Source organism: Tupaia chinensis, unplaced genomic scaffold (assembly GCF_000334495.1).
Source record: "Tupaia chinensis unplaced genomic scaffold, TupChi_1.0 Scaffold000706_1, whole genome shotgun sequence".
Taxonomy (NCBI): Eukaryota; Metazoa; Chordata; class Mammalia; order Scandentia; family Tupaiidae; genus Tupaia; species Tupaia belangeri.
Genome location: NW_006160229.1, coordinates 6405308 through 6417694, shown reverse-complemented (window position 1 = coordinate 6417694; position 12387 = coordinate 6405308). Strand labels below are relative to the sequence as shown.

General features: G+C 39.5%; 1 protein-coding gene across 1 annotated transcript in view; it reads right to left on the bottom strand.

The window, feature by feature from the left end:
* The window catches only part of LOC102474613 (cancer/testis antigen 55-like), an 18018-nt gene that overhangs the window by 2466 nt on the left and 3165 nt on the right, over positions 1–12387 (bottom strand). Inside the window, exons 2-3 of the mRNA XM_006160729.1 lie at positions 7292–7476; positions 2234–2378 (exon numbers count right to left, since the gene is read on the bottom strand). Of these exons, the coding sequence (XP_006160791.1) occupies positions 2234–2378; positions 7292–7476 (330 nt within the window). The remainder of the gene's footprint in view (positions 1–2233; positions 2379–7291; positions 7477–12387) is intronic.

Genomic DNA, 12387 nt, shown 5'->3' with positions numbered 1-12387 from the left:
CCAGAGGGGATGGCCATGCCACAGTCCTTTCTTCTCCATTCTCCTCTTGGGATTTTGGACATGCATGCATGGTTTCCAAGCCATCAGATCCAGGACTTGAATCACAGAGTTGGCCACATAGGATTTAGTGCTTAAACCTCCATGCCCCCTGCAGGCCCCAGTATTTAGTTTTTATAATAATTTAAAAGTTTGTCATAAGATATAAAGGTACTAGGGAGGATTTGGAGCAAATGTAATTCTCATATACTGATACTAGAAATATAAATTGCTACAAACACTTCACTGGCAATATCTACTAAAGTTAAACATTTCTGTACCATATACCCAGAATTTCTTCATTCATCCATACTCCTTTCCTTATTCCACATTTCCATTACCACTAAATTTCAGAATGATTCAAGACATGCATTGAATCTCTTGTCTCTCTCTGTTTTATTTTTTAATACCTCTTTTACATGGCTTTACATAATATCCGTAAGCTTGATAACTCCAAAGTGTACAAAGGGTCTTCAAAAAGTTCATGGACAGGCCAGCTTGGTGATGCAGAGGTAAGATGCTGCTCAATCTATGTTGAATCCATAGGGATGACCATAGGTTCAATTCCCCAGCTGACCTATTCATGAGACTTGTGAGGAGGGTTGTCTTTCTCTCTCTCAGTTTCTTAGTCTTATGAAAGTAAGAAAACTTGTTTGTTTTTGTTTTGTTTTCTTTTGTTTAAAAAAAAAAAGAGAATTCTAGAAGCCAAAAGGTAGTATAGTGGTTATGGCACTGGACTCCCACCTAGCTGCCCACAGATGGAGTCTCAGACCCAGTGGCTTGAAACACACAAGGCACATATATGCGCAAAATAAATAAATAAAAACTTTTTAAAAAATTTTTTAAAAAAAAGAAAAGAAAAAAAGGATTCTATTTTTTTTAAAAGTTCATGCAAAATGTCTAGTATGAAAAAAACTATGCATGGATTTAAAATTTTTTGTATCAAAATAAACTTTAAAAAAATTTTTTAAAGTTTTTTGTTGTTGTTCTTTTTGTTTTGTTTTGTTTTGCTTTTGGGCATGTGCACTTGCTGGAGAAAGAGAGACAGAGACAGGGAAAGTGAGAAATCATCCCCAGGGGAGGATACCCACATCACAGTCCCTTCTCCATTCTCCTCTTGGGATTTTGGGCATGCACGCATATGCACCCAGTGTATTTGTCAAGTTGCTAGGTCCGGGACTTGAACAGTGGAGTCAGCCATGTGGATCCAGTGCCTTAACTATCATATCACCTGCTAGCCCAATACAGTCATATTTTAAAAAATTAGAGAATTATTTATTTTATGGCCTCAGCAGATGGTGTAATGGTTATGTCATTGAACTATCAAGTAGTTGACCATGGATCAAGTCCTGGACCTGGCAGCTTGAAACTCACACTGGGCACATGTGTATGCGTGCACAAAATCCCAAGAAGAGAACAGAGGAGAAGGGATTGTTATTTGGCCACCAGGTCCGAGACTCGAACTGCGGTCGACTACATGGGAGGCCAGCCACATAGCCATTACGCTAACTGCTGGTCCCCCTCAGAAGGGTCTTGATAAGGTTCAACCTGAGAGTATTAGTTATGTATTTAACATAGGACCAGATTCTATTAATACACCATGTGGATCCTACAGGCACTGACAATCCCCATCCCATTTCATCCCCCATTAAAGCCACAGCACACATACTCATCACACTCCAGCCACCGTGTCCTCTCCCCAGTTTCTAAGACATGTCAGATTTTTCCACTTCAGGGTTTTTACATCAGCTCTTCCTGGTTTGGAATATTTTCCTGCTGGATCCTTTGTATCCTTCCAGTCTCAGCTCAAGTGTCACCTCCCCCAAGAGGTCTTCACTAATCTGCTTTCTATACTTAAGTGAATTTTAAATTACTCAAATATTAGTAACTATATCCAATAAATTAAAATGAAACTAATTATAGGATTAAAAAAATCTTTATATTTATATGTATCTTTATGTATCTTTCCCTTGCTATACATCATTCTCAAATGCAAAGGTCCACTTCAAACAGTAAAGAGCCACTGATTAAAGCCAAGTATACTGAAAATGTACTTTTAGTACTAAAGTCCTCTCATCAAAATCATGCTCTAAATTTGACCTGAGAACTGATGCTTTTACCCACATCCAAATCTAATCAACATAATTTTTAAAATAGGTAAGACCTCATCTTAAATTTAAGAAAATATAAATTGTACCTTTACAAACAACATCTAGAGAGAAGTAACTTGTGTGATTAATGTTGTAAGCACTATCCGTTAGAGAGGTAATACAGCCAAATGTAGTTCTTGTATGGGAGTCTGATGGTCCATCACCATGAAAATTATCACAGAGAGCATCCACCTAAAAGAACAAATCAGATACTTCAAACACAACAAAAGTTTAAAAATCAGCAACATATTCTGAAATTAGTTATTCAAGAAATAGTTTAAACTAGTATAATAAACATTGGTGAGCATATTTCAGCTGACAAACATGAGTTGTTAAAATAATGCCTGAGCATCATATCTTTTTCACTCTGTTCTTTTTTCAACATCTATTTGTTTATTTATCTATTTATTTGCTGTGATTTTCAAGCCACCAGGTCCTGGACTTGAACCACAGTCGGCCATGTGAGAATCCAGCACCCTAACCACCATGCCACCTGCTGACCCCTTCCCTTTAATTCTTTAAAAATTTTATCAGCTGAATTTTTAATTGACATAATAATTATACATAAAAATTATAGCTATGTAAAAGGAATAATTTCTAGTGTTGTATAGTGGGATGGTTATAGCTATGTTACCGTGTATCTCTGAACAGCTAAAAGAGGATTTTTACCATTCCCAACATCTAAGGACCAAGGTTTGAGGTGATGATGTTAGAAAAAATTCAGAGACCAATTAAATTTAGCATACTAAATGTATGAGAGAGGTTCTAGAACTGGAAAGCACACTTCATCAAAGTTAGTTGAGAACGTTCTGCCCAACCCCATCAGTAGCTTAGATTTATAGCCAGAGAAAAACTAAGGGACATAAAAAAACAACCTGACTGGCTACAGTTGGTTGTCGTTTGTCAGATGTGGTCATGATCTGAACAGTTGGCAGCCTGTGATTGGCTAAATCCTGGCTTCTATGATTGGCTGAGGCTCAGTTGCTGGGTTGCCAGGTTAAAACTTCATATGGAGACTGCTTTGGGCCAAATTTATCACCGAAGTACAGAGGCTAGCTTAGGCCAGTTTAGCTCAGTTTAACAATATACTAATTGCCCTGATTTAATCTTTTCCCGTTATTTTTAAAAGTAATTTAAGAAAACTGAGCAGAAAGCATAGAAAGAAGATTTCCACATATATTCCTTCCCATTCATACTTTCCCCTACTAGCGTACTGCATTGGTACAGTACATTGATAACAAATGATAAGCCACTGTCAGTATATTATAAAGTCCATAGTTTCCAAACGTTTCTATTGGGCAGGAAAGCAACCCTATACTCTAGTAGTTAAGGGAGCCATATTACACGTGTTCAAACACAGTTCAAATCCTAGCCCCAGTGGCTTGAAAAACATACCAGGCATGTGTGCATGCATACTCCAAATCCTAATAGGATGGAAAAATCAAGAAGGGATTGTGACACTACCACACCCCACTGTAGGGTGCTTTCTCACTCTCCCTCTCTGTCCATACAGACTCTCTGGCAGTTAAAAAAAATATCTGGGAAATGGGACAGCAAATGGCATGGAAGGTAAGGCTGCTGGGTCCTACATGGCCAACTGAGAGGTTCTAGTTCTGAATCCAGTAGCGTGAAAATCATGCCGGGCATGTGTGCATACATGCCCAAAATCTTGAGAGGAGAACAGAGGAAAAGAGAATGCAACATGGCCATCTCCTCTGAGGGGTGATTTCTCACTCTCCCTCTCTGTTCCTTTCTCTCTCTGACAAGCACACATGCCCTATAGCAAACTAAAAAAAAAAAATCTGGGAAATAAATTTTGCAGGCACTATACAGAATTTTTTCAAAGAAAAGTGTAAAACAATTCAGAAATTCAGAAGCATAAAGAGGAGAGACATGCTTTTTAAGAGAGAAAAAAAAAGATCATGTCAGATCTCCCTAAATTAAATCTATAAATGCAAAGTCATACAAATTTTTAAAATCCCAGAGCCAGGAGGTGCCATGGTGGTTAAGGCACTGGATTCTCACTGGGTCAATTGCTGTTCAAGTCCCAGACCCAGTGGCTTGAAAATCACGCTGGGCACATGTACATTCATGTCCAAAATCCCAAGAGAAAGGAGGAAAAGAGATTGCAATGTGGCCACTAAACATGATTTTAATAGAACAGTAAAACCGACAAGAGAGAATGGCCAGGAAAATTCCAAAAAAAATAGGCAAAATTTTTTACAAGGAAACCGGACCACCAAACAATGAAATATGTTATGGTGCTCCAATAATTCAAACCATTTGGTCAGACCTTCAGAACTAGATAACATATTCGAATTAACATCCATAAGAGAATTTCCTCACAATTTCAAATTGTGAGAATGTAGTGTATGATACAAGTAGTATTTTAACTATAAGTAGAAGTGGATTACTGCAATAAAGGTATGGGAATAACAGAGTATTCATTAGCAAGACAAGACCTGACTCCTTCTCGCAATTGCTATATCCAAATCAATCTCAGACTGAATATTTATATTTATTTTTTATTATTTTATTTATTTATTACTATTATTTTTAAGTTTTGCTATAGGGCACCTGTGCTCGCCAGAGAGAGATGAAAGGGAAAGTGAGAAGGCAAGCCACCAGGTCCAGGACTCGAACTGCAGTCAGCCATGAGGGAGTCCAGTGCCTTAACTACCAGGCCACCTGCTGATCCCATGAATATTCATATTTAAATAAATAAATAAATTGCAAAGATAAACCTAAGTGATATATGTGCAAATTTTGAAGTGGAATATGGCTTTGTAAGGATTCTTATTGAAACCAAAAGTCATGTGGGTATGATGGACACATTTATAGCATACAAAAATTAAATTCCTACCAAAAACAAAAATAAGACAAAAACAAAAACAAAAACAATAAAAATTTCCATTAAACAATGTTAAAAGTATTAGAAGAAATATTCGCACAATATTAATGCCTAAGTTTCTTAACAAAGTTGTAGTTTCCCGAACATACAAAGAGCTCTAAGGGCCCTAATAAATAAATATCTCTAATAAAATAGAAGTTGCTTTACTCTTATCAACACTTTAAGAAATACAAATAAAGTTATGGATTGCTACTCCTCAGACTGGCAATCACTTAAAAGATTAACAATATTTTTATGCTTGCCAATAGTGGCCAACAGGCTCTTTTAGCTTGCCACTGAGAGAATCAAACAGTACAATAAAGTTTAAGCATGATTTTATTATATCCATTAAAATGGTAACTATCTGAAATGAGATAATGGTGGTGTAATTCTGTAAATTTACTGGAAATGTGGGACCAGCAGTTAGTGTAATAGCTATGTCACTGGACTCCCATGTAGTCAACTGTGGTTCGAGTCCCAGACCCGGTGGCTTAAACTCACGCCAGGCACGTGTGTGTGCATGCCCAAGATCCCGAGAGGAGAATGGAGGAAAAGGGATTGTGGTGTGGTCATCGCCCCTGGGGAGTGATTTCTTGCTTTCTGTCTCTTTGTCTCTTTCTGGTGAGTGCACGCACCCTATAGCAAAAAACTCAAAAAAAAAAAAAGGAAAAACAAAAGAAAAATGTCACTGAGCTATATTCCCCCCCCCCATAGTGTGCATGCACTTGCCAGAGACAGACAGAAAAAGACAGTGAGAGGAAAAAGTGGAAAATCACCCCCCAGAAAGGTTGACCATGCTGCAATTCCTTCTCTGTCATTCTCCTCCTGGGATTCTGGGCACATACACATACTTGCCTGGTGTGATTTTCAAGCCACTGAGTCTGGGACTTGAACCATCATCATGTGGGAGTCCAGTGCCTAAATCACCATACCACCTGTTGCCCCCCACCCCCGAGCTATACTCTTTATTTATTTATTATTTTTTTTTTAAAAGTTTGCTATAGGGCTCATGTGCTCACCAGAGAGAGACAGGGAGAGGGAAAACGAGAAAGCAAGCCACCAGGTCCAGGACTTGAACTACAGTTGGTAATGTGAAGGTCCAGTGCCTAAACCACCATGCCACCTGCTAGCCCCACTGAACTATACTCTTAAAACTAGATCATTTTATGGTAGGTAAATTACATTTCAATAAAATTGTTTGTAAAAAATGACTAAAATGCATATCTGGCCCATGATCCACACCAACTGAGACTAGGGTATGTCGTCATGTGAAGACCTGGTTGAGAGAAACTCTATCTGTCTCTGTTCTCTCTTTGTCTCTCATTCTCAAAAAATAAATACACTTTTCTTAAAATTTGCTACAGGGTATGTTTACTCGCCCAAGAGAGACAGAGAGAGAGAGAGAGAAAGAAAAAGAGGGGAAGTGAGAGAGCACCCCACAAGGGGTATAGCCATACTACAATTCCTTCTGCTCCATTCTCCGCTCAAGATTTCAGGCATGCATGCATACGTGCCTTGCACAAGTCACCAGGTCTGGGACTTGAGCCGTGAAGTCAGCCATGTGGGATCCAGCTGCCTTAACCACCATGCTACCAGCTGGCCCCAATAAACAAACTTTTTAAAAATCGTTAAATGCTTGTCTGTTCACCTAGTAATTACACTTCAACAAATGCAGAGATCATTACACAGGTGGAAAAGGAAGTTGTAAGATGGTATAGACTCTAACAGTACCATTATTTATCATATTTTAAATGTTTTTAAGGGAAAGCTATTGAGGGGCCAGCAGGTAGTATGATGGTTGGGATGCTGGACTCCCACATGGCCAACTGTGGCTTGAGCCCTGGGCTAGGTAGCTTGAGGATCATCCCAGGTGCATTTACATGAATGCCCCAAACCCCAGGTGGGGAATGGAGGAGAAGGCATTGCTGTGGGATTGTGTCCATCCCCCTATGGACAATTTCTCACTTTCCCTCTCACCATCTCTATCTCTCGCCAACGACTGCAAGCATCCTATGACAAAAACCTTAAAAAAAGGATACTAAATTTATACTTTTGTAAACAGAAACCACTACGAAGATGTCCCACACAATCCAGAAAGTTAGACTTCAAATTCCACTCTCCATTCTCTATATTCATTCACGAGTTTAAATAAATAGAAGCAAGGTCGAAAGGCCCCCAGGAATAAAAGCAATCCCCAAAGTCATATAAATCTTACTTTGACTGCTTTCAATCCGCAAGCTGTTTCATCTTCTTCCACTATTGCAGTCACTTTTTGTCCAACTTTCAGCAATACATTGCCCATCACAGCATCACTACTGAAGTAGATCAACTCATCGATCATGCCATAATCACTGCAGAGACGTGTCACAACTCCCTGCACAGTTTTTAACCTGGTGTCACCTAAGAGATGGGTAGACAAAAGGTATCATGAATTGATCTCAAAAACAAATACACACACTACAAATACACCCTACCAGAGGAAGCCATGATAGATAATGATCTAAATCTACAAATTAAATGAGCTAGATATGAGATACAAGTGACGATGAGAGCATATCATAGTGGTGAAGTAGGCAGGATTCTGGAGTCAGAGTTCCCAGGTTGAAATGTCGGTTCCACTATTTCTCTGCCCAAGGAAGCTAAATGCAGAAGTGAAGAGCACAGAGTCTGGGGCCAGAATGCCTGGCTTTGAATCACAGCTTGTCATCTAGATAGCCATGAGCACATTTGTTAAACTTTCTGAACTTGCTTTCATATGTGAAATCAGGACATGTGTAATGTCTGCTTAATAGGGTTGCTATCATTTTTTCCTCTCTTCTTCCTTTTATTTTCTTACATATTTTTTACATTTAATCACTGTACATCTTTACAACATACAAAATAGATTTTCCCAGCACATCATCAGCAAATAATTTTCCATTTTTGTGTCCGTTAAATGTTTTATGCTCCCCCGTCCTTGATTCCCTCCCATCCACCCCCAGGTTGTTACAAATATTAACTGGGGGCCAAAAGGTGGCCTGATGATTAAGATACTGGAATCCCACATGGCCGACTGCAGTTCGAGTCCTGGAACTAGAGGCTTGAAACTTACACTAGGCGCGCGCATGTGTGTGTGTGTGTGTGTGTGTGTGTGTGTGCCCAAATTCCCAGAGGAGAAAAGAGGAGAAGAGATTATGGCACAGCCATCCTCTCTGGGGGGTGATTTCAACTTTCTCTCTCACTGTCTCTCTCCCATGAGTGCACATGCGTTATGGTATGAAAATAGATAAACATTAAATGACACACAAATGTAAACTGCTTAGAAGAGTGAATGCATCCCACAGATTAGCTTGTAAATGTTACTTGTTATTAATGTTACTTGTTATTATCTTTGTATCTGGAGAGGTTTTGTTTTGTTTTGTTTTGTTTTTAGGTTTTTGCTATAGGATGTGTGCACTCACCAGAAAGAGAGAGACAGAAAGCAAGAAATCACCCCCCGGGGGGGGTGGCCACACCACAATCCCTTCTCCTCCATTCTCCTCTCAGGATCTTGGGCACACATGCACGTGCACCCGGCGTGAGTTTAAGCCTCCAGGTCTGGGACTTGAACCACAGTTGACTACATAGGAGTCCAATGATATATCCATTATGCCAACTGCTGGTCCCTCTGGAGAGTTTTTAAATATCCATTATAATTCTACCATTTCATCACTACCAACAACAGCAGCAGCATCGGAGATGCTTCAACATCTCACCACATGAAGCACATAGAGCGAACTGGGGATGTAAGTCTAGCCCAAATGTACATTCAAATCACTAGAATTTATTCTTTTTCTGAACAAACAGAGCTAGTAAGCATAGTTCAGAATCTGAACACAGAGGGTCGGCCTGCAGAGCCCACGCTATCAACTATAGTGCCTTAGGTGCCTCACCAAAGATTTAGGTAAATTGGGGGCTGGAAGAAATATTGATTATAATTGATTATAAAATTCAAAGCCAAGAAAATTCTGAAATTTGGGGGAAAAAAGATCAAATTTGTTGACTGAAATAAAATATAAGAAAGTAGAAGGGAAAAGGGTGACAACTATCATTCAGTCATTCAGTCATATGAAAAAAATATGTCCAAGACTGTTCTGTCTGGCTCAGTCGCGGGAAAAACAAAAAGGCTAGTTACTGGATGCTCAAGTGAGAGGCTTCAGGCAAAAGCTTAGAAACCATCATCTCTGGCAAACTTTGCTAAGACTCAGCTACCTCTGCAGGGCTTCAAACTCCACTGGCAGAGAAGCCACAGGGAGATTCTTACACCAAAAAGACAGGTCCCTGCTCGGAGGACACTACTAAGCAAAGTGCAGTCCCTTCCACTAGTTGCTCCTGGAGACACTGAATTGACTCTGGTGGAAAGAAGCGTCTGCAGAGGTGGGAGCATAGCGGGTAACACATGGCTGCCAGATCTGAGTGTCTGAGTGTGAGTTCTGCTGGACCACAGACCAGCTATGTGTCCCCTTTCCTGTCTGTGTCCCTAAATCGGCTGTAGCGTGGATACCACAACACTAGGACTTCTGTCATTGGGGTTTTAAAATATATACAACAAAATTTTAATTATGATTGAAAATAAATGACAGGAAATAACTTTAAAATATAGCAGAGGACAGAGTCACAATAAACATTCCCATTGAATTTCCTTGGGGGGGTGTGATATCGCAGTGCTCAAGGAAGATAAATATTACAAATATATTGAAGCCACCGGGCGGCATGGTGGTTAAGGCACTGGATTCCCAAATGACTGACTGATTCAAGTCCCAGAAGTTGCAGCTTGAGTATCACACCCGGTGCATGTGTGTGCGTATATAAAATCCAGAGAAGAGACTGGAGAAGGGACTGTCACATGGCTGTCCCCCGGGGGGGTGATTTTTCACTTTCCCTCTCATTGTCTCTTTCTGTCTCTCTGTGGCCAGCACATGCACCTATGGCAAAAAAAATAGGGGAAAATCACAAATATATTTTTTAAAAAATTTCAAATTGTCTATGCATTTACACACTGACATGAGCCACAGACGTTCTTTCCACAGGGACTGTATTTAACCTACCACAGATCTAGATTTTGCCATAAACTATAAAACTCTTAATACAAACTCATATTTACATATTTATAGTTCATATACATGCTCTATATGTGCTTTTAAAAAATAAAAGCTAAAACACTGTATAGACGCTCTTAACTCATAGCTGTACACAACATTTTTGGATGGAATTTCTCCCCCAATAAAATTAATGGCATATTTTATGTACATGAAAGCTAAACTTTCCCAAATATATATCACCTTTTAGGGCAAGTTCATAAATTGTAAAAGGGAAGACAAGTATATACCTCAGAATTACTTTCTTGACTACAAGAGTTGTCATAAAAAAAAAAGTTGTCATGTAATATCTGTGAAGTTTCTGATCATGCATTTAGTCAATACTGGGATTGAAGGCAGTAAAATAATATATAGTTTTTAAAATATTTAATCTTATTTATTATGATTTTTATTTTTGGAGAGGTTTTTTTTTTTTTTTGCTATAGGGCGCGTGCGCTCGCCAGACAGACAGAGACAGAGAGACAGAAAGTGAGAAATCACCCCCTGGGGGGATGGTCATGCCACAGTCCCTTCTCCTCCATTCTCCTCTTGGGATCTTGGGCACGCACGCACACACGCCTGGTATGAGTTTTAAGCCACCAGGTCCAGGACACGAACCGCGGTTGACTACGTGGGAGTCCAGCGACATAGCCATTACACTAACTGCTGGTTCCCTATTATTATTATTATTTTAAAATTTGCTATAGGGCATGTATGTTCACCAGAGAGAGAGAGATGGGGAAAGTGAGAAAGCAAACCACCATGTCCAGAACTCAAACCGTGGTTGGCCATGTGGGAGTCCAGAGCCCTAATCACCACACCACCTGCTGGCCCCAGCAATATATACTTTTAATATAGTGGCTCAGTACAGGCTTCATTGTCATTCTGGTCTTATTCTTGATAAAGCGATTCATAACTTCTCTAAAAATTAAAATGTCAATGGGACACTGTGCTAAAGAGACTTTAAATAGATTTCTTAAAATATTGCGGTGTGGTGGTTAAGGTGCTGAACTCTCACATGGTCAACCATGGTTCGAATCCCACACATACTGGCTTGAAAATCAGTCCAGGCACATGTAGATGCATGCCCAAAATCTCAATAGGAGAATGGAGAACAGATTGCAGCATGGCCATCCCTCTAGGAGGGGGATGACTTCTCGGTTTCTCTCTCTCTGCTTCTCTCTTTTGCCTAAGGCAAAAACCTAAAAAACAAAAGCATAAACAAATTTCATTGGAAAATATTTTTACAGGAGACAAATTTCACTAACATTAGATTAATTAAAAAGAAAAAAAAAAGAATTAAATATGGTGCAAAAGCACATGATTAACTAATGCTCTTCAGTCAATCTCCATGAAAAGCCATTAACACACTCTCTACAGCAAAAATCTCTCAAAAAAGAAAAAAAAAAAGAAATGCTTAAATCCACCAGTTTTTGGGACCAGCAGCTAGCGTAATGGCTATGTCGCTGGACTCCCATGTAGTCGACCGTGGTTCGCTTCCCGGATCCGGTGGCTTAAACTCACGCTGGGCGCATGTGTATGCGTGCCCAAGATCCCGAGAGGAAAATGGAGGAGAAGGGATTGCAGCGTGGCCATCCCCCCTGGGGAGGGGGTGATTTCTCGCTTTCTGTCTCTCTCTCTGTGTCTTTATGGCGAGCACATGCTCCTTATAATAAAAACATCTCAAAAAAATAAAAAAAAATAAAAAAAATAAACAGTTTTCACTTTGTGGCAGCCATCTGTGAATCCAACTATACTAAACTACTTCTACATGTGGTTGTAAACTTTAGTTTATTTTGAGCTCTCATTGTACAACAAGCATGAAAAAAAGAGAGACAGTAGCGTCCATGAGGAGATGAACTATCAGTCTGTCTTTTTCATTTTTCATTAATTTCTCTATTTACTTGTTGCGATTTTCAAGCCACCAGGCCTAGGACCTAAACTGCAGCTGACCATGTGGGAATCCAGCACCTTAATCACCACACCACCAACTGGCCCATTAGCCTGCCTTTCTCATCTAGCATGAAACATCTGGCTAGTCAGGTCTGCTTTGATAGAGTTTGTTACAGACTGCTTTATGTTTTCCTCCATCAAATTGTCACCCAGAGGCTTCAATACCTGTGATAAGAGAAATAAGCAAAACAAGCAAAAACATGTGGTTAAAAGAAAAAGTTACGTATAAAAATTGATATGAAAATTCAATTCGAAGCAATGA